Here is a 23,504-nt window from a genome sequence, read left to right as displayed (position 1 = left end):
TTTTTGCTTATCTTGCTCGCAACCAGGACCATCTCCTAATTAACTACATATGGTCAACCATCTTTATACAATAATGGTATTAGTTTTCGTTGTTTTAGTAATTGATGGGAAACATTTAAATGTAAAAGTGATCTAGTAAAACATCAGAAATAACGTAGTTTGCCATTTTTTTAAATTTTTTTTTAAATTATTATTCCTTCCATAATAAACTCCCTAACCACCCAAACACACTAATTTCTAACCTTGCTTCCTCTTCTATTCCTGGCAATCCTCCGAAGCACCTGAAAAGAAGATGGCCTTGTGACCTTATATTGTAAACTGTTTTTAGAGTTCTACTATGGGGTAGTTTCTCTACATGCTGTATCATATCATTATGTCATTATGATCAAATTTACCTGTTGTATTTTTTATACAGTTGTAAATATCAATAAATAAATTTAAAAAAAAAAAATTGTTTTTAATACGTCCAGTTATAAATACATAGCACACAGAATTAAAAATAGAAAAGCAATATTTTAGTTTTTCTTGATCAAAATGATCTTCCTATGACGTGCATATTTGAAATAGTTCAAAACTTTTGAATAAAATCAGCTATTTATATTTTAAGGAAAATTGATTCATTTTTACTAGAAAATGCACGATAGCTGTTGAAAATTACATTAGGTATATTCCAAAAATATAATTTGGTCAGGGGTGCAGTCAGCAAAAATACACAAATAAACGAAGCTGATTTATTCGAACCCACGTTTATTTTTTTAATATAAAAAGCTTTCTATGAATAAACATAAATGCACTTGACTAGAAATGTTTTCGAAAAATTGATCCCACGTATGATATAAAGAACTATCCATTATTTTTATGAAATTAGGTTTTTTGTTAGCTAACATATCTTTTAGTTGTTCAAGAAAATTTATTTCTCAACATAAATCCATGAACTACAATTCTGCAATTGTCCTCTGATGAAGGCCTGAAATTCAGGTCGAAACGTAGCATAAATAAATAAGTTTCGTGCGTTTGTTTATATTTTTACTGGCTACTGGTGGCCTTTACTGGTGGGGCGGTGACCGAAAGGAATTTCTGGACAGCCCTGTGCTCTGGCAAGAGTTTCAACGTAAAAGATACGAGAATTACGTAGATGACTCTTTCTTCACAATTCTATAAACTCTGAAGTAAGGTTAGGATTTCTATGAACATTTCAGATTCAGTTTTACTTTTTTTTTTGGTGTGATTTTAAAAGAATGTTTTATTCCGTTATGTACAACATACCTTTTATTACTATGTTCATTGTTTTTGTTTATTTGTGCCACGGAATGTTTGGCCTTCATCGGGGCTAAAGAGAAAAATGAGATAACTACCATTATTCAGGGAAACATAAAAATAAAGGAAAATAATAAACAAACATATTTGGAAATATACCTTCCTTTATTTTTATGTTTCTCTGAGTAAAGGTTCTTATCTCCTTTTTTCTTTTTCACCTTGAAGAAGGCCTGAAATTCAGGTCGAAACGTCGGAAAAAATAAACAAGTTTTTGTTTATTTGTGATTATTTGCTAACCTTAACCCGGAGCATCTTCTCCTCATATTAACCTACGGCGAACTAATTGCACCTATTTTTTAAATTAATGTTACTTTTATCCAAAAGGTGGGTAGATCATCATTTCATATCCTTTTTCTCATTTTTTAACTGCTTTCTCTCGACGATACTTAAGTTTTCTAAATGTATATGTTGTGTAAAATATGATAATTGATCATTTGTTCACTTGTCCTCAACTCCTACTTAAGCTAGTACATACTTCATACTTCTAATAGTACAAGAGCCCAAGAGGGAAAAATGGCAGTTATCTCACCCCAATTTTTGATTACTTTAATCAAAACTATGCATAATTACTAGTCTAAATTGCTGAGTCTGCCAAGTATAAATAGGGGGAATAGAAAATGGAGGCTGTTTCAAAACGTTAAAAAAAATTTACTTTTCATTCAGAGATCTATATCTTTTAATCTACCAACAACACTAGAAAACCTAATTGAACATCATTTAAAGTAGAGTAAATTTTCTAAAATATGAGCTCTAATAGAACTTTTTACGTTCAGTATTTCCCGAGATATATTTTTTTAAAAAGCAACATTTCATATAAAATTCACTAGAACATTAGAGGAATGTTTAATAATCCAGTAAACTAATATAATTTAACAAATTATATTTACAGAATTAATAAAAAGAAATTGACTTGTAATGAAAAAAATAATTGGTAACTTAAGTAAATAATATTTGTTTATTTAAGTCATGAACGTTTCTGGTATGGGCATTCGCTTCTTCAGCATTTATTCCCACTGGTATATACGAAACGCCCGATACTTAAATAAGTAAATTATGCAAAATTGTGTTTTAATTTTGGCCTAAAAGTAATATTAAAAAGAAAAAAGAGGTATTACATTCAGATGGTGAAACAAATCAATATATTTGAAACATGAACTAGAAATAAATTTTTAGTATTACATACTACTCATGGTCATGGATGAAAATTTAATGCAAAATTATTTCACAATATAAAATGGCAAATTTACTTATATTGTACTATCAGAATGGATAACTATTTTTATGGACTGCTATTAGTAAAAAATATACAACATTATTTACATTATATACATGATGATAATAATATTCTTTATTTATTCTGAGATGGATCCCTTTAGAATAATATACAGGCGTCAAAATTAGGGTTTAGAGCCTTGGAGTGAAATACAAATTGAAAATGAAATTAAAATATAATAAAATAATGAATTTGAAAAGAAAAATGAACAATAATCAACAGAATATATAAAATAAGAACAGAATAAATAAAATAAAACCATATGTTATATCATAAAACATTAGATGACTAACACTTCTGATAATAAATAAAAAAAAAATCAAATACAATTAAACTAAAAATAATAAATGAAAAGGTACAATTTTTGCTAATATACATATTTACAAGTATGAATAAAATTTTTAAACATAAAATACAGAGAATATATAAACCTTATTTGAAACTTTCAATTGTTATTCTTCCGGAATTGGGTTGACAGAAGGTGGTCGAAGATACGGGATTTGAAGATTGGAAGGGTATTAGAACTACGAATAAAGGAGTAAATAGAATCCCATAGGGAAGAGGAACGGATAAGGAAAGATCTATCAAAGGCTGCGGTTCGATGTGCAGTTACATATGTATATGTCTAAAGGCCCTGAGCGGGTATTGCAGGAATGCACTGAGGATTTAAATTGAAGGATATCAGAGATGTGCGATGGACGACAGGATTGGATAACTTGATAGAGAAAGGAAGGAAGAAAATATTTACGACGGAAGGAGAGGTAAAGTCACTTCAACTCTTCATAAAATCGGGTGACAGGGGCGTCCCTGGGGACCCCGAAGATAAATCGTACAAAGCAATTATTTAACCGTTTTAATTTTGCTTCGAGATTTCCAGAGACACCCCCGTAAACCATACAGCAATAGTCAAAGTGGGGGAATATTAAGGAAGTAACCAGGAGCCTGCGGGTTTCAAAAGGAAGTAGGTGACCAAGATAATTTAAACGCTTCAGGGTGGAAAAGTTATGACGGGAAATATGGGAGACGTGGTTTTTCCAGGAGAGAGTTTGGTCTTTAGTGACACCAAGGTTTTTAACGTATGGATTGAAGTGTTTTGGATTGTTGTCGGAATAGTTTTTAGGAGGTGATTGGATCCTATTACGATTGCCTAAGTCTTCTCTGCATTCAACTTAAGCTTGTTTTCTTGTACCCACTGACTAATTATATTCAAGTCTTCTTGAAACTTCTCCGTGGCAACTAATAGGTCAGAAGGTGGGAAGAAAAGGTAAAAATAATAAACAACATTATTATCCGGAATTTTGGTCAGATATAATAAATTCAAAATAAAATAATAAATTAATAAACTCTTTCCTCGACTTGCAGCAAAGGTGGATTCTTCAGTTCCATTAATACCTGAGCTTCAAATTCAAGATCTTCAAATTTTAGATCTTTATTAACTGGTGAAAGTTTTGTTTTTCTCAATAATTTCGACAGTGTAATTTTCATTTCTGTCATTGCAAAAGTCATACCTGAAATGTAAACATCATAACTAATAAATCATTTTTTAAATTATTATTCAGTCCACAGTTGATCTAAATTTAAACATAAATACAACTTTTTTTTTATCTAAGTAATTTTTTGTTTACGATGGCTAACACTGAAGCAAAATTTGCAGATATTATTGACTTGTTTCAACAACGAATCCTAAACTAAGTAACAGGCCTAACTGATAAAATAAAAAGAACATTGTCAGAATATGGTCATGTAAATATCAGAACTGGTTTGTACAATAACAATAAGTTACAAAGTAAGCTGTCCAACATGAAAGAAAAAATTAATAAAATGGAAAAAATAAATGCAATATATAAGATAGATTGTAACAATTGTGAGAAAGTATACATTGGTGAAACATCAAAAAAACTAGAAACCAGAATCGAGCAATAAGCAACCAATTGTAGAAATGTTATAAATACAAATCTTCACAGTTCTGGCCTACCACAGTATAAAATTGAACCACAAATTCAACTTTGAGAATCACACAATAGGAGCATTACACAAAATATGAAAAGCAGGTCTGGAAGCTATACATATAATCATAAACATCAAAGACATAGTAAACTACAAAGTTGACTCTTACCTCTTAAATACACAATACGCCGACATTATAAATAGACTAAACATAAAAATCAGAGGAAATAATTGAGTTTAGAACAATCAAATCATAAAAAAAAAATCATAATGTCAAATTTAAATTACAAATTGATAAGTCTTAAACCTACTGACTGCCCTACAGTTTCATTTAATGATGTTACTCTTACTCCTGTCGAACAGATCCGCTACCTTGGACTACATCTGGACAAACGATTAACCTGGAATCCTCACCCAAGACTGAAAAGACAGGAAACTGCACGTCGATTTCGACTATTACAGCACTTACTAGACAAACGGTCTAAACTTCCAACACATTACAAAAGACTGATCTACATGACTGTAATAAGGCCAATCTGGACATATGGAGTTGAGCTTTGGGGCTCCATTTAACCTTCGAATTCCTCTCGTATTCTATCCTTACAATCCAAAATCTTTCGTAAAATCCTCAATGCTCCTTACTTTGTTACAAATAAAATCATACATAAAGACCTTAATGTTCCCTATATAACCGACCTAGCCCGAACCAGATATCACTCCTTCCATTATAAACTCCCTAACCACTCAAACTCTCTAGTTTCTAACCTTGAACCCTCTTCCATTCCTGACAATCCTCCGAGGTGCCTGAAAAGAAGATGGGCACGAGACCAGCTAATGTAAAAAGAAAGTTTTTTTTCATCGTACAGTTCCAACCACTATTACCACTTTATGGTGTTATGCCTCAACAACATAGACAACGCTATGCAACTGTCTTAGTACTGATCAAAACTAGTGGAGTAAAATAAGAAAAACAAATTTCTTTAGTAAAATGTTTCTGAACGGCTGCTTTGTTATGAATCAACCGAAGTAACAAGGTGCAGCTATGAAATACTAATACACAGTCGTATATCATTAGACTTAATATCTGGTTGCCCACTGAATCAAAGAGATTATCAAAAAGCAAGAAGATGGCCGACCAGATCTGAGAAACCAAACGCCATAAGTAAATTCACCAATTTGTTTACTTATCTATCGTTACTTACTACTAACAATGAGAGATAATAACTAGCTCATGTTAAACTTTACTTCATTGTGTGTTTAATCAAATTAAAATTATTTGTTTAATCAAAATCAGAAGACCATTTTTGGGAAAATGGTTAAAAAAACAAAAAAAATATATATTGGTGATATAAAGTACTTGCCTTAAATACGTAATTTCATTTTCATACAACCTTTTGTTTCTGATCTAGGCTGTTTACAAACAGGTAATTTTGTAAAACACTATTTTACAGAATTAGACTTTTTGTAATTTCCAAAAAAAATATTAATATTTTCAAAAAATGTGTACAATAATTGGAAGTATTGATATTGTGAAAAAAATGTTGTTCGAGTTTCTAACGAAAATAGACATTTAAAGCATTTGAGCTGGTGTTCCTCAAGGTAGTATCCTCGGTCCCATCCTGTCTAGACTGCTGACATCTCAACCAATCCTGATACTATCCTCACCACTTACGCCGATGACACATGTGTTTTCGCAGTTAATAATAACCCTTGAACTGCACCCCTAATTCTCCAATCCCAAAGCATAGCTCTCGAAGAATGTTGTCCTGATTGGAGGAATTAAATAAATCACAATAAATCCCATGAAAACACGTTTACCCCTCGTCATTACACCGTAAGTATTATATTTCTAATAGCCAGAATGAACTTTCATTTATAAGTTAAAATGAATATTTTTTTAACAATTATGATTGGGTTTTACATAGCTAATATTCAGATTGTGAAAACATTTACCTGGACAACTTCGAACACCAACTCCAAATGGTGCATAGGAATATTTTAATCCTTCATTTTCTTCAAGAAAACGGTCAGGGTCAAAAACCTCTGGGTCTTTCCAGTAATTTGGATCCTTTCTTAGAAAGTCTAATAGATAAACTACAATAGTGTCTTTGGGTATAATTATTCCATCTGAAAACAAAAAAAAAGTGGTTATACTAATTCAATTAAAGAGTCTAAGAAAAAAACATGATGTTTTATCTTTTCAGATTTTGAGTAAAATTTAATCTTAAGTTTCGTGATAAAAGGCATATTTTTTTTCTCTTTTCATAAAAATAAATATAATATGAATAAAAGAATTCAATTCCAACCATGGTTATTCCAAGTCAAATCAACAAACTTATGGACCATATCATCTCAAATTTAGCTCAGATATATAGACTTAGAAAACTTAGAAATTTTATTGAAATATGTCATAGAATTAGAGGCTTAAAACTCAAGAAATAATGAAGGAAATTCATTGAATACAACAGCTAAAACGTTCTATCATGTCCTTTTCAGTATAGAATAACTTCAGAATTCGAAGAAAATATAAATGTAAATAATAATACTTTTAAATATTAAAATAAAATACAATGCTACTTACCTACTTCTATATCTTCAGATGCTTGCTTTCCAACAAACGGAGGTCCGCAAAATCGAAGAGATTCTTTGATGAACCTTTAAGAAAATTTTTAATCACATAAAAACTAAACCAAAACATTATAATACTACATTTACATGTGTCTAAAGAAATATACGATAAAAAGTCTGATTTAATTTTTTTAAAAATGCCTTAATACTTACTCAGCCTCCACTGGCTCTTACAATTGACGCGATGAAACGGGTGCACTGGGATCTCGAAGAGCCCTGCTCTACCACTTCGACGTGGAGGATTGAGTGGGCTCACGGATCCTCAGATCAATAGTATAAACATTGTATATATCAGTGTAAATGTGACTAGTGATTATTTTTTTTTTCATATAGTTTGATTATGTTCATTTTATTTATTATTCAGTTTATATATATTTAGGAAGATTTTATTTATTTGTATGTAATTTTGTTTTCATTTATTTATTTCTATTTTTATTTATTTTTTTAATTTTAGTATGATTGTGATAAATTATCACTATTACCTATTGCCCAATGAGGATATAGTAGATTGTAATATTAAAATTTCATATAAAATAATAAAATCGGCCTTCTTGCTATGTTCACCTCTACAATATATGGTCTCTCTTAACGACCCTTCAGAACCTATCATTTAAACTTGCATATTTGGAAAACAGGTAAAATAAAAAGCCTCTTTAACTGAATAAAAATATCTAGATCCTTTGAGATCCCAGTTATACAGATTACGCTGTAATTATCTTTAATTACAGCCAAAGATTGGTTCAAGAGAGTGTTTAAAACAAATTGTCACCTAAAATGACTGACAACCAAAACGATTGTCAAATGAAAGTTGAGAGAATAAAAATGTTAAATTTGGAATTATTAACTAACATAATTTTAATAAAGGATAAACATAAAATGTAAAAATGATGTGTATGCTCACATCTTAAATTGTCCAAGTAGTAATTATTAAATTTTAATTAAGCGTATCTGAAATAAATAAATTATTTGTATTCATTACACACGCTTTGCATTTTATATTACTTCAGGTTATTAAAAAATAATGTTTAATGATTATACTGTTTTTCTCAAATTCCACTTATTTTCGCTTATTCGTGATTTTTGAGTCTAAACATTTTCTTACTTAAATGAAAGCTAATTAAATTTATTTTAAATTTAAAAAGATGAAATTGTCAGTTCCTATGTAAAAATAAGTTAAAATAAAATGGAATTTGTTCACTAGGTTTTAAGCGGATTCTTTACAAACACTTTGTAGCTGGAAAGTTACCTTTCAAGGAATTTCATCTGCTCCAGATCTTCAAGAGTTGGTTCTCTCGTATCGTCACCGAAAATTTCGTATTGTTCCTTCCATGCTCTTTCTTGTATTTCAGGAAGAACAGCTAAGCAAGTGATTGTACTTGACATCGTGGAAGCAACAGTGTGCGAGGACTAGAATAATACAAAATAAAATTTATTAAATAATATATTAACTTGAAGTATATTAATAACGTTTTTAATTATACTTACTAAAAAAAATAATAATAATGATAAATTCTTCGAAATGATTAGATGATTCTTTGATAAATTAAATGAATGCTGCATTACTGAGCGAGCCGATTCGCTAATAGTCTTCTAAATAATATCAGTAATATAAATATGTGTAAATGTAAAAATAAAATACCTTAGTAGTGCACATTATAAAATATTTAATTTTTTTTTTTTATTTATTGACGTTTACAGCTGTAAATAATAATACATAATTTGTTGTAAGATCATAATGGTATGACACAGAGAAACTACCCATTGGTAGCACACAGATAATATTTTTACCTTAGAAGGTCTCGAGGCCATCTTCTTTTCAGGCGGATTGTCAGGAATGGAAGAGGAAGCTAGAATTAGTAACTAGTGGGTTTGAGTGGTTAGTGGTTTGTGCTAGTTATGTTACATATGGAACATTAAGATCTTTATGGATGATTTTATTTGTGTCACCGTAAGAAGGATTTTGGATTGTAAGGATTGGACACGAGAGGAATACGAAGGCTTAGTAGATCCCCAAAGCTCAACTTTGTATGTTCACATTGGCCTTATTACTGTCATTTAGATCGGTCTTTTAGTAGATTGGAGTAGATACAGGTTACGAGTCTAGTAATAGATTGGAAGTTTAGATCGTTTATCTAGTAAGTGCTGTAATAGTCGAAATCGGCGTACGGTCTGCTGTCTTTTCAGTTTAGTGTGAGGATCCTAGGTTATTCGTTTGTCCAGATGTAGCGGATCTGTTCGACAGGAGTAAGAGGAATATTATTAAAGGAAACTGTAGGGCAGTCGGTAGGTTTACGACGAAGGGTAAAGGTCATTTGATGGGATTTATTTTAGTCCTCCAATTACAACACCGTTATTCGAGGGCTATGTTATGGGATTGGAAAGTTTGGGACGCATTCAAAAAGTTATTATTAACTGCGAGCACACATGTTTCATCGGCATACATCGTGAGGATAGTGTAAGGATTGGCCTTGAGGAACACAAGTAGACTGAGGATATTCAATTTGAGATGAAGTATCCTAACAACCGAAAATATGGTCCATCCAGTAGATGGGGAAGAGCTTCGATACACTGATAAAGAATATTGATCTAATTAAGGAATTATAAAGTAGAAGTCACAAAACTTACATAGTATAAAATGAAAAAACATTTTAACTGAAATAAACATTGTAAAAATCCATAACTATGATAAATTTAGGTTTTCTCTGCCTATTAACTATTGTTGATTATATTAATTGACTAATAAAATATAAGATTGTGTAAGTGTACATTGTTTGCTTTGGAATGATTATAGTAACGGTTTAAGGCGCTGCTACACAGTTGCCAAACAACGGCAAATTCAAACATAGAATATCTCAATATATATCATATGGCCTGAATTTCTGGCCTACCCTTCGGTTTTTGAGTCCAAATCGGAAGCCATTTGTTAAGGTTTCTTGTCATTCAGTATATTTTTGGAACTGCTAACAGATAATATGTTTGTCCCCCCGTCTTTTAATAAATTGAAGAATTTTCCCAACAAATGTTGATCAATAACTGACTATAGTTTAAGGATTATTAACTTTAGTGGTTTATTTTTTAACAGATATACAATTATGGAAACATAATATGTATGGTTAATTAAGCTAATAAATAATCTGATAAATATTAAAACGAAAGTTGAACTTAATAAAAGTTATATTAAATTAAATTTGTACCGCTACGACCCATGAAGGGTCAGGGGTTCAATACTTTGTAAGGGAGACCAATGGTTGTGCAAGGAGGTGATTTGGTCAGAATTAGGCTCGACCGCTAGATTTTACCCCATTAAGGGTACTCAATTTTGGAGGCTAGGTGGCCCCTGGAAGGCTCCAGAACCTACAACAGTTGACTCATAACTACCGTCTAAGAAAACAATTTTCTGCCCAGCCAGATCCGAACTCGGGTCCTTAGAGTTAGTAGCCACAGGCCTTACCCCCCGGCTACCTGAATCCATCATAAATAAATGTTTTATAGGCTATCTAATATGATTTCTAAGAATTTTTATCATCTACCACCTTCTTTATCGACATTTACGTTTCTATTTAATTTACCACTCTTAGTGGAACTGCGCCAAAAATTACAAGATTAATAAGAATTTAAAAGCGTGGGACACCCGAAAAGAATGACAGCTAAAATGGTTTGAGTACGTCTGCAGAACGTAAGATAACCTAAAGACGAAGTGGTACTTGGAAGCAAGACTAGAAGGCGTTTTCATCTGCGTAAACCGAATATTTTCCTCTGTCTTCTATGGAAACTGAAGGGAGATAAAAGACTAGCAGGGAACATGTAACAGTGGATTTAGTGGACTGCAATTGCAATTTCTCGCATAAGAGCAAACAGATTGCGAGTCTTTCTTGATACAGAACAGGCTTTTAATTGAGTCTGGCACCCAGGACTGCTATGAATTCCTGGACACCTGCATATTTCCTCATTATCCGTTTTATCCCTCCGTTTCATCACTCTTTCCTAAATCTGCTGGTGTACCTCAGGGTAGTATCCTTAGTCCTATCCTTTGTATAATTTTTTCAGCTGACACCCGAACCAATCCTAACACTATCCTCACTAAGCATACCGACGACACATTTCTTTTGTCAGTGAATACTGACTCTTCCATTGTATCCCAAACCCTCCAATCCCACATCACCACCCTTAAAGAATGGTGCCAAAACTAGAGGATTAAAATTAATTCCAAAAAATTCCACCAAATCACATTAACCCTTGACCTCCTACCCTACTATTCATTAATAATGTTGCTATCACCCCTGTTGAACAGATCTTCTACTTTGGACTACATCTGGAGTAACGACAGACATGGAATCCACATAAAGACTGAAGAGACAAAAACTGCTCGTCGGGTCCGACTACTACAACATTCACAAGACAGACCATGTTAATGTTCCATGATAATAGAAGTTTAGACCATTCCATCAAAAGAGATTAATCCACATAACTATTATAAGGCCTTTCCGGATATGCGGAGTTGAGCTTTCGGGATCCAGTAAACAGTTGAATTCCTCTCGTATCCAATCCTTAAAGTCCAAAATCCTTTGTAAAGTCCTTTATGCTCCTTACTTTGTCACAAATCAAGTCATACATCAGGACCTTAATGTTCCATATGTTGCTGATTTTGCCAGAAATAGTTACCAATTCTTTCATGATAAACTTTCAAACCATCCAAACCCACTTGTTTCTAACTTTTTCTTCATTACCCCTAATAATCCTCCAAGGCATCTGAAAAGAAGATGGCCTCGAGATCTTCTCCTCTAGAAATGTTATTGGAGTTCTATCGGTCGCTGGAGTCTCCACATGTTGAATTATGCCATTTAAACACTAACGAAAAATTTACTTGATGTGTATATTTTCATATAGTTGTAAATAACAATAAATAAATTATATAAAAAAAATAAAATAAAAGAAAAATGAGCACATAGGAGTTAGAGAAAGAAGGATGATATGAAAAAAAAATTAGTAAGGTAAGGTGTCACTTTAGCAACCTCGCAAGTGCTGTGGTACCAGTGTGATTTAAACCTTGCCAGGTTGACTGTTTTGGTGGTGGCCCCACGGGATGAAATTCGACCTTCCCACTTCAATGATAATAGAATAGTGGTGCACAGGATAATGTAACTCTCCTCTACCCTCGGTATGTCAGAGATGAAAAAGAAAATATATAGAAGTAAACTGAATCAATACTTACTGTAATGAAAACTTCCTGTAATTCAGTTACCACTCTTCTATCGAATGTTTTACTTTTTTTAGTTCTTGATGCGATGTACATTGGTAAAGGATGGTATGATTCTGTATTTTCTGTTAAAAAAAATATATTGAATAGTATTTTACATATGATAATTAATTAAAATGATAATGAAGTATCACTTAGTATATTAAATTATACTCATATAAGCTATTAATGTTTTCTTATGAACTAAAATTTGGTACTCCAAAGAACCTCCTTATAACATAATCGCAAAAGTTTGGTAAATTAGAAAAGGCCATCTGAAGAAAGTATAAGCATAATTAAATTTGTATTTCTTATTTAGTATTTGGTGAAGATCAGAAATCCACGAATGTGTGTATTAAGTACAAATAAAAATACAATAAACAACATTTCTGTATGTATTTTTTTCTTCAGTCAATAACTTTTTATGGATACTATCTGCTATGTATTAACATTTTGACAATCCTGGGTAGTATTTAGTTTTTTCGTCATCTGCCCCTATTCCTGGTCAGGGTATCCTGCGAAGATTTTAGCGTCCCCGGATATGAAAACATCTGTATTAAGTTTGTCACATTACCAGAGGCCCCTGAGAAAATTAGATTGGCTAACCTTTAAGTGTCAAAACACAAAATAACAGATTGAGATGAGGACCAGAATCAAATTAACCAGGTGCAGGGCCTTTCTGGACATGTCAAACTTTTTTACACATTCTCGGCCCTGAGGAGGGGGACGCCCAATCAGAGAGGAGTTTTTAAAGTAATGTAACGCCCCAAAAGGGAAGTGGGAGAAAAATACAGAGGAAATCTAGAAGATCCAGACGGACACACTCAACAGGAAGGATTAGACGGGTGAGGACCACAGTCAGGAGGCAGGCATGGAAGATGCACTTCGACCAGACGAAGTCGTGAGAAGGGCCACGAGACCTGGACATCCCTTATGAACGACATCTACGGCACTACATACCACGGCTTCAGCAGCTATAAATATAAATTAACCAATAAGTAATAATGTAATAATCTATATTAACAACCTTTATCTGAATCATTACAGCTATTTTAATCATTGTAATAAATTGTAAATAAATAGTTAATCTCTTTTTGTAGTTTATATAATATTATATAACCCAAGATACCACCCTTTATTATACTATATAATTAATGGTAACAACATTTTATAAATATAAAGGTATTTAATTGGTAAACTGATTTTAGGACTCAATATATAATTAATTAATTAACTTATTTTTGGATAATTGCCTTCAGCGATTATCCTGTCATCCCGATAAATCTCTATAGATACATAGCATATCAAAATTTCTTGGAGGTTATTAAGTATACTAACTAAGTATAGGTATTAGATTCTTGTTTAAGATATTTGATATATTTTATGTTTTTATAGTATATATTTAATTCTTTGTTCACTTTAAGAGCTGTCTATATAAAGATGGCTTGGTAGCGATCGAGTAAGATGACATTTTTTGGACTTTGTACCTCTACAAATTAAAGACAATATAAGTGTTTAGTAATTAATTACTGATTGATAAACATCTAAACAATTTTTTATTTTTTTAAATATTTCTCAGTTGCTATATCGGTCCGATGATGACGGGTCTTACATAGTTATCATATTACAGTTTGAATCAATTTTAACAATTGACAATCATTTTAGTCTCGTGCAAAAGATGCCCTTACTATTAGAGGTATGCTTAAGAGTTGTAAATACAAAAACAATTATTTGTTTATGGCATATTCACTGCATACACTTAAGGTGTTTAACTATTAAACTCTAGGATTTACATTGAATATATCGTTCTAAATATATTATAAGTTTATTGTATAATTTACTTTTGTTAGTGTATAATATTCATTCGACGCAGAACTCGCCGTTGTTTAATTTCTTCTTCCTTGGCCCGGGAGAGGTGTAGCCTTGAGGATTTTGCTCACATTGGGAAATGGACGCCTATATTTTCCTAGTATTTCATCTGTTTTGTTTATACTTTCGGCTACCTTCCGTTAACCCTTTGATGTTGTTATTGCCGCTTGTTTATTTTAGTCACTCTTTTATCTTGGAACCTATACTCGATTCAGTTTTGTTCTGGTCTCCTCCTACCGGTAAGACTAAACATTTATCTCATCAGTATATTCCTAATGTGACATATTTCTTTTCTTATTTGAGCATTTTGCTCACCTGGGCGCTTCCTATGTTTCTTATTTTAAATCATGAAGCGGGGCTAGTACTGGTACTGGTTTATAATAGGGGGAACAAATCCGGAAGGTGGGCCTAGTGGTCCTTTTTGCCAACCCCTGACGGCTACCTGGGTTGCCGCCGCGCACTAACCAAGGAGTGTCTAACTGAAAAATGAATCTTTAACTGCCTCAGATGGGAATCGAACCCACAACGTTCCGAACCTGCGCCCAAATCCGCACGGCCGTCACGTCCCTATGAACCGGTGCACGAAGATCTTAGATCTTTTACAGCATCTGGATTCTTCAACCCCTGATGAAAGATTTTTGTCATTATCACATCCAATTATAGAAAAAAATGGTACATATCGTCTACTATGAGATAAATGCTCCTGGGCCACTTCTTGGGCGACAAAAACCAAGGACACTCCTGCCGAGTTCTCTGCCTCTAGGATAGGTACACCGTTTAGGAGCTTTAGGAGGAAAAAGTGACCTAATCGATATTTCATCAAATTAATTAGCAAATTAGGGAGCTTCCCGTGTTAATTAATGAAGAAATTGATTCAACTGCTGTTACACATAATGAAATTATACATGTGTATTAGTTATAACAAAAATTTCCAGTTTAATTCCAGCATCACAGTTTTTTATTATCTTCAAACTTCTACGTTTCAGCCATTCCGGCCATTCTCAAGAATCAATCAACTAAAACTTTTTAGTTACTGTCCATTCATTATAAATTAATCCTTAAAATCTTCTGATAGTACTATCACAGCCAGCATGTACCCAAAAATAACTATAATTCTGATTTTGAAAATACATTAATTTTGCATAAAAAATATACCTTCAGAAGAAAAATGTTAGAGACTAAATACCCGAAAATAATAATTATACTGTTAATTTCAAACCAGATGCAAGAAATTGGAACCAGTATTATGCTGAAATTTTAAGTAAAATTAATTTGCGATCATAGTGTTTTTGTTTTGTTAAAATATAGTTAAAATTGATATGTTGGAAAATACTTATATGAATAAATGAATATACATGAATAAAATTGAAAACATAATGAGGATAAGGCGAACCTGAGATGTTGAGGTAGGTTACACAGTGTATTATTGATATATTAAGGGTACTAACTATCTTTAGTTTAACATGTGTTAAGTGGAGAAATATTCCCCTCTTTTAGCATGTTAAAACTGCATAGTATATAACATGATTAAGAGTCTGTTACTAGGTCTGTTAAATACAGAATGACGTCACGCAACATACCAAGCTGAACTCATCACTTTGTTTGCTGTGTTAGGTTACTTGCTCGTAGTTAGTGTTGTTTTGATTGTGTTAGTATTGTTTTGGATGTTTTATAACTAATAGAGGAATGGGTGAGAATAATAATAATGTATCGACAGTTGTCAATTAGCTCATCTTGATTCTCTTCCTCAAAACTTAGAAGATCAACAACACACTCAGTAGCCAAAATTTTACACAAATTTAACTACTTCTCACTCAATTTAGGGATGTTGTAATAAATTACTTTAATCCAAAACATAGAAGTAAACAATAACATGAAGTTTTGGAAGGAAAGGTTATAAAACAAGTTGCTCAGAAAATCCGCTAGGAGCTCTTATCCATTTAACTGACTTTAAATGGGGCTGCTCACAATCCTATACTTATAACATTTAACACGGTAAAACATTTTACATTTAACCTAACTGAATACCCCTAATGAATTAGACATTGTAAGCTATATAATTATAATAAGGGGAACTGTGAAAATAGTATGTAATTTAGCACATTATAATAAAAATTAATTTATTACTGCGTATTATTTCCTAATTTAAGAAGTTTTATTGGTTATTAACTAATGATAAAATTTAATCATAATAGCCTGCATTATTGTGATAACTAATGTTAGCTGTGATAGTGTGAATAAGCTAGGAAATCTATGTTTTCAAAATGTTTTTTTAAAAATTAATTTGTGTTGAATAGAATTTTTACAAATTTTTAATTGATAGATCCTTGAGAATGGTAGGAATGGCTAATACGTAGGAGTTTATAGGTAATAAAAACTGTAAGACTATATGGATATTTTAGGTTATATATATTAAAAAAACCTGCCTCAAACAAGATATTTCATTATATATTGTTTATATTGTTAGAACGTTTAGAAATGAAATGGCTGTTCGTACCTGTTAGAAGACTTTCATTACTGTTCATATTTTTATAAATCTCTCTCAAAACCTTAAACAAGAGGAAAAAGAATTAAAATTAGTATTCATTTGTTTTATTTTATAAGTTTTGATTTACACATACATAAATACTTTTACCATTCTCCTTAATGTTCCTATTTTTCTAATGTACATTTCATCAAAAGGTCTCAGTATGAAGAGTAATGCTCTTGCTATCCGTGGGTTTGCTATAATTAGCGATGCTATATCTTTTATACTGTAATAAAGAAATATAAATAATCAGTGGTAAAATATTATATTGTGTTATTACATTTACGAAATAACAAGTTCTATGTATATAAAATTATATGTTAAATTTAAAATTGAAATGTAATGTCAGAAAAGCAAATTATAAATTAATTCAGATACACAGTGAATATTAATCATTTTTGTAAATGTTTCATTTATAAATATTTAAAAGTCATAAAGAATGATAAAGATTGAATATGTAATTTCTGAAACCGTTTTTAATTTTTAACACCGTCAGTCTGCTGGTGTACCTCAGGGTAGTATCCTTGGTCCTATCCTTTATACAGTTTTCACATCTGACATCCCAACCCATCCTAACACTATCCCCACCACGTATCTGATGACACATGTCTATTGCCAGTGAACAATGATCCTTACATTGTATCCAAAACCCTCCAATCCCACATCACCACCCTTGAAGAATGGTGCCATAACTGGAGGATTAAAATAAATTCTAATAAATCCCACCAAATCACATTTACCCTTGACCTCCTCCCCTACTATTCATGGGTTTATCCCCTTCGACATAAACCCATGACCTCTTGCCCCACAGTTCTCTTGCCCTTCTTTAATAATACCCCACTTATTCCTGTCGAACAGATCCGTTACTTAGGACTACATCTCGACAAACGACTGACATGGAATCCTCATACAAGACAAAAGAAAAGAAACTGCTCGTAGATTCCGACTATTGCAACATTTACTTGACAAATGGTCTGAATTCCCAATCCATTACAAAAGACTGATCTACATGACTATTATAAGGCCTATCTGGACATACGGAGTTGAGCTTAGAGGCTCCATTAAACCATCAAACTCCTCCCGAATACAATCCTTACAGTCCAAAATCCTTAATGCTCCTTACTTTGTCACAAATCAAGTCATCCATCAGGACCTCAATGTTCCATATGTTGCCGATTTCGCCAGAACCAGATACCGTTCCTTCCATAACAAACTTCTCAATCACCCAAATCCATTTGTTTTCTAACCTGGCTTCTCCTTCATTATCTAATAATGCGTGATTCATTCACTTTTAATGAAGTGTTCTAGTGCTAGATTAAATATGATAGGTGATAAATAATCACCTTGTTTTAAACCCGACCGAACTTCGAACTTTTCAGAATAATTACAACCGATTCATACCTTATTAAACGTTTTGGTCATTCACTTCTGTAAGGGATTTACTAACTTCTTTGGTATTCCCTGGTCAATCAGAATATTCTACAGCTTCTGGTGGTCAATAGAATCGTAAGCCTTTTTTATTAGCTGATTAACTACCTCATTGTATTCCAACTTTTCCTACAATATTTGATGTAATGAGAAAATGTATCAATAGTTGAACGATTCTGTTTAAAACCACAGCGGTGGTTATCTCCGATAACTTGTTCGGGGTATTCGGTGATTATACTAGTTAAGATTAACGTTGTTAATATGTCACATACAGGAAGGAGTGAGATTCCTCGATAGTTATTACAATCCCTTGTCGGACCCCTTTTGGGAACATGAATAAGTAGTGATTGCCTTTATTACTCAGATATTTCCTCAATTTCCCAGATCTTTTGAACTTAAAGGTTTATTTTAGAAACTTCAGTATTACCACATGCCAAAACTATAAAGTATACTCTGAGTATATTCCTTAATATAATACAAATTATCAATGTATTCAGAAATATTTCTATAAAATAAATAAGTTTATCAGAACATTCTTCTTATTGTGTACAATTATGATTAAATACATTAATTTAAATAAGAAAACTTGTGGTTATATTATTATAAATACATTTACTTCTTTTTTTTGTTCGAAGGAATTTGCTTGATTGACATCGCACAGAAAGAAGTAATTAAAAAAAAAAATTGTAAATATGAATTTAATATCTTACGAATGCATATAATGGATGATTCGAGGATGGAAGGCTAAATTCGTTTCAAGGCCAAACAGAGTTTCTGAAAAACAAAAAATTAAATTGATAATAAGTAATATATTAGAGCCTTAATTTAATTTTAAAACTTTAAGGGAAAAAAATATCAAACTGTAGCTATGAACTATTTTTTTTCGAAATAATGTATATTTTTGCTTTAAACTATAACAAAATCATAACTATTTAAACCCCATTGTCGCTTTGTAACAACAGTGCTTTTCCAAAAGCCCAGTTTTCCCGCCTAATTCAAAACATGCCCGAATCCTTTATAATCTATACAAACGGATCAAAATCAGACCAATCAGCAGCATCATCCTCTGTAACTAATGACTCAACGTTCAAAATTAAACTCCACAAACTATACAACATATTCACTGCCGAACTCAATGCAATAGCAGCAGCACTCCACTTCTGTTAGTCTTTGAACCACACCAACATTACAATAATTACAGATTTAATGAATCTAAGCTCGATAAAAGGTTTAGATTGTATGTATTCAGTGCATCCAAAAATTTCCTGCATCCATTTTCACTTAAAAACTCTACACAATATGGGTATTTCAGTTACATTTATATGAGTTCAAAGCCATGGAGGAATCGCAGGGAATGAACTGGCCGATCACGCTGCAAGAGAAGCACTCGCGCTTCCGGGACGGGGTAAAGCAATTTTAACTCCGTCAAAGATGAGCAGGCTTCATGTAAGGAAGTCAAAGATAAATGGAAATCTTTGTGGAACAAAAGCCCAATGAATAAGTTAAAAATTATTAAAAAGGATGTCAAACCCTGGGGTATCTCCAGTCGCAAATGTCGTAGAGAGGAGGTTGTACTGACCAGGCTGAGAATAGGTCACACGAGGCTCATCCACTCCTATATTATTTAAGAAGAAACGCCTCCGAACTGCCAGTATTGCAACAACAATCTAACAATAAGCCGTATTTTCCAACAATGCCCATATTTCACACCACACCTCAATAGCTTGGGACTAAGCCAAGATATCTCAAAAACCCTTGGAGGCGATGATAAAGCAATAAAATTGGTGTTTCAGTTTTTAAAATCACAAAATTTACTGACAAACATATAACTTGATCGGAAAGAAAAAAATAAAATAAAATAAAAAACAATCAAATTAAAAAATAAATAAAATTTAACGAATATTAGCAAAATTAAATAAAATATAAATGGCGTTGATAACCATTGAAGTTTGGCGCCACTAAACAAACGAACAACAGTGCTTAAGACACTGAATGATTCTTTATCATTGGAGTTGAATCATTGTAGAGCTGCGAATTACGACAAACTAACAGACCACCTTTTGTTTAAAATTTAATAAACTTAACAATACATTTTAATATTTAAGTGATTATTTGAACAGTGCCATATAACACGCATCCTGAAGAGATTTTAGATGGCTAGATAGTGTCCTTACTATGGGGACGTGAACCATACTGGATAAAGCTGATAATATGCCTGCTTCACAGGATAGAGAAGAATGGCAGAACTTTTTAAAGGATGTCTTGATACAGTATATATGATGGCGTTTATATTTATATTTATAATGGCTGATCAATCTAGTTATATATTTTCAATTTTTGGAGGAAGCGGATTTTATTGATTCAATCGTCATTTTCTCGAAATTTAGCATTACAAATTAATCTATGATTTTCGATTTTTAGGTTTTTGAAACTACTAATTCCGAATTTATTATAGGACTATGAATTTTGCACGCGCTTTTCGATTTATTCTAGAGTTTTCCTCCTTGAAGTGTTCGTTTGAAGAAACAGAAGACGAAGGCACAATTCTGTTTTTTTAAATGGAATTTCTATCGCACATGTGCATTTCAATCTATTGTTACTATTATTGGATATAGATATCATCCATTTTGTCTTCTATGATCTTGATTTAATTTTCTGAATTGAATTACGATTGATCTTGTGTAATTTTATTTCCTGTTACTTTTGAAGAATTAGGACCCTTAGAAACCTAATAAATGATCCCTTGATCAGAGAAAGCTTTTTAAGTAAATATAAATCGATATGCACATAAACTATTAAAAAAAACAACTTAAAAACACAGAATCGACAAACTAAAACTTACAAAACAAAAAGAATGAAATCGAAATTCGCATGAGTAACTGATAATCCAAATAAAAACCTAATAAACGATCTCTTTACTCAATAAAACTACAGTAAGAGAAACAATTAATTAAAATACACATATATGATCGTAAATCCAATGCAAAAAAAGAATCTGGGCAACCAAAAACCTAATAAACGATCTTTAACCCAAGAAAACTCCAAAAGAAATAATGCATATAATCAATCGAAAATAAAATTTAAGGAACAGAACTCCACTAAACCATCGAATCCATTCTTTACAGTCCAAAATCCTTCGTAAAATCCTTAACACTCCTTACTTTGTCACAAATCAAGTCATCCTTCAGGACCTCAATGTCTCATATGTTGCCGATTTGGCCAGAACCAGATACCCTTCCTTCCATGATAAACTTCCCTACAACCCAAATCCGCTAGCTTCATTACTTAATAATGCCCCTATACGTCTTAAAAGAAGGTGGCAGATTCTCTACATGTTTGTATCATGTCATTATATCACTTACAGCAAATTTACTTGATGTATATATATTTATATAGTAGTAAATAGCAATAAATAAATTATTTAAAAAAAAAATTAAAGATGTTACTTGCTTTATCTTTCTCATGCAATATGATTTTTATGGCTCTGCCATGCTTATTCGTTATAAAGATTTGAACCGTTTATTGTGAAAGTAGCCTAAGTTCATTTATACTTAAATTGAGATATTTAAGGGATTGTGTTTCAATTCAATTAAAACTATACGTACGTGATGGTAATTAGGCATACTGCTTAAGTGTAACTAAAGGTGTTACATTTATAGTTGCTCTTAAAATAATTATTAAGTGAATAACATGCGTTTTCTTACCAAGAATGGAGTTAGGCCACTTTCAAAATTAACAACCAGATTTGTTATAAAATTTGAAGGAGCCAAAGTCCATTAAACATAACTTAAGATATAACTCAGTTGCTAGCTTACCTTCTACGCCACAACTCTGATGAAGACCTGAAACTCAGATCGAAACGTCGGCATAAAATAAATAAATATGGTTTTGTTTATTTATGTTGTTCTTTGCAGACCGCACCCCCCGACAAACTTTTCCAATCATAATTTAAGATACTTAAAATTTAAAAAAAAATACTCATTTTATTTTACATCACTTAAAAAACATAATTTATGCGACTCAAAACATTTTTTAACTATATAACATACAAAATTACAAACATAAATTATAAAACAATTTACTACTCACCGACATTTTGTGTGTGTGTGTCTGTGTGTGTGAAAGGGATTTAAAGAAATTTTGATGTTCTGCTGATATATAGTAATATCTCAATTATGTCCTTGACTTTTTCTGGAATTTATCTGATATTTTTATATAGTGGTGTCAATATAATATTTCCGAACTTTCTTGGCCACCCGACGCAGTAATAAATTCTGGGCTTCAAAATTTTCATTCTCATTGCTTCACGTCTTTTAGAAAATTTGGTGCGGTTCATTTTTGAAAAAAAAAAACGCATCCGACATATTTTTAACCAGTTTATTGATTATCCATTAGAATTCAACATCCTTTTAAAAATTGCATCGTCTAATAATTTTGTTGATAAAAAAACTTCTTGTCTCATTTACAATAAAGTTAATACAATTCAGACAATATTTTTAATATCATTTCTACTATGCTAAAATCTCTATCATTTGGTAAAAATTAATGTCCTGATATTAAAAATTTGTGATCTATGATTTCCACATTTGTTTCAACAGTTTGATCAATTTTTATCAATTTTAAACATATCTGAATTTAATTATAAATGGACTTAGGCCACTAAATAAACGGATGAACTATTGAATTAACTCTGAAATCTTAATGCGTCCAGAACTGTGTTATTTACTCGGAATATGAGTAACCTCTAATGTTTTAGAGAACATGAAGTTGTACAAGTAAACACGGGCAACTGGAAATAATTGACAAATGTACTTAGGCCACTTTCAAAATAAACAGCATTTATTTTTTTTGGTAATGTTGATAATTTTTTTTAGTTTGACGTACTATGACACTGCTAAGGTAACACCTTGAAATGCTAAATACCAACGAAAGAAACGTACCCATCGTAACACTTTGGGTTACACCCAAGATTGTCGTATGTATATCCAGAGCTGAAGGTGAAGCGAACATTAATTCCACCAGTTTGTTTGCAGATTTGAGGAAAATGTTGTAAAAGTTACTCTCTACTCTTGATTTCCTCAACAAGCAGTTGTATTCCTTCCTTCGCATCTTCCATAAATCGTCTGAACCTGTTAAAATAACAATAATTTAAATTACAGAATTTTTTTTTTATAATTTTTATTTATTTAATGTGATTTACAACTGTACAAATAATAAATACAATAAGTAAATATGTTGTATGTTTCATGTACACTTGAAAATCTTGGGAAGGAACCACC

General features: G+C 31.9%; 1 protein-coding gene across 1 annotated transcript in view; it reads right to left on the bottom strand.

Moving 5' to 3' along the window:
- Nucleotides 1-2,516: 2,516 nt before the first annotated feature.
- The window catches only part of LOC106680053 (cytochrome P450 4c21), a 30,292-nt gene continuing 9,304 nt past the window's right edge, over nucleotides 2,517-23,504 (bottom strand). Inside the window, exons 5-13 of the mRNA XM_014419512.2 lie at nucleotides 23,166-23,354; nucleotides 18,936-18,999; nucleotides 16,906-17,023; nucleotides 16,768-16,819; nucleotides 12,378-12,487; nucleotides 8,412-8,572; nucleotides 7,119-7,192; nucleotides 6,491-6,664; nucleotides 2,517-4,098 (exon numbers count right to left, since the gene is read on the bottom strand). Coding sequence (XP_014274998.1) covers nucleotides 3,926-4,098; nucleotides 6,491-6,664; nucleotides 7,119-7,192; nucleotides 8,412-8,572; nucleotides 12,378-12,487; nucleotides 16,768-16,819; nucleotides 16,906-17,023; nucleotides 18,936-18,999; nucleotides 23,166-23,354 — 1,115 coding nt within the window. The 3' untranslated portion in view covers nucleotides 2,517-3,925. The remainder of the gene's footprint in view (nucleotides 4,099-6,490; nucleotides 6,665-7,118; nucleotides 7,193-8,411; nucleotides 8,573-12,377; nucleotides 12,488-16,767; nucleotides 16,820-16,905; nucleotides 17,024-18,935; nucleotides 19,000-23,165; nucleotides 23,355-23,504) is intronic.

Source organism: Halyomorpha halys, unplaced genomic scaffold (assembly GCF_000696795.3).
Source record: "Halyomorpha halys isolate HHAL.00 unplaced genomic scaffold, Hhal_1.1 Scaffold240.1, whole genome shotgun sequence".
Lineage (NCBI taxonomy): Eukaryota > Metazoa > Arthropoda > Insecta > Hemiptera > Pentatomidae > Halyomorpha > Halyomorpha halys.
This window is presented reverse-complemented; position numbering and strand designations above follow the sequence as displayed.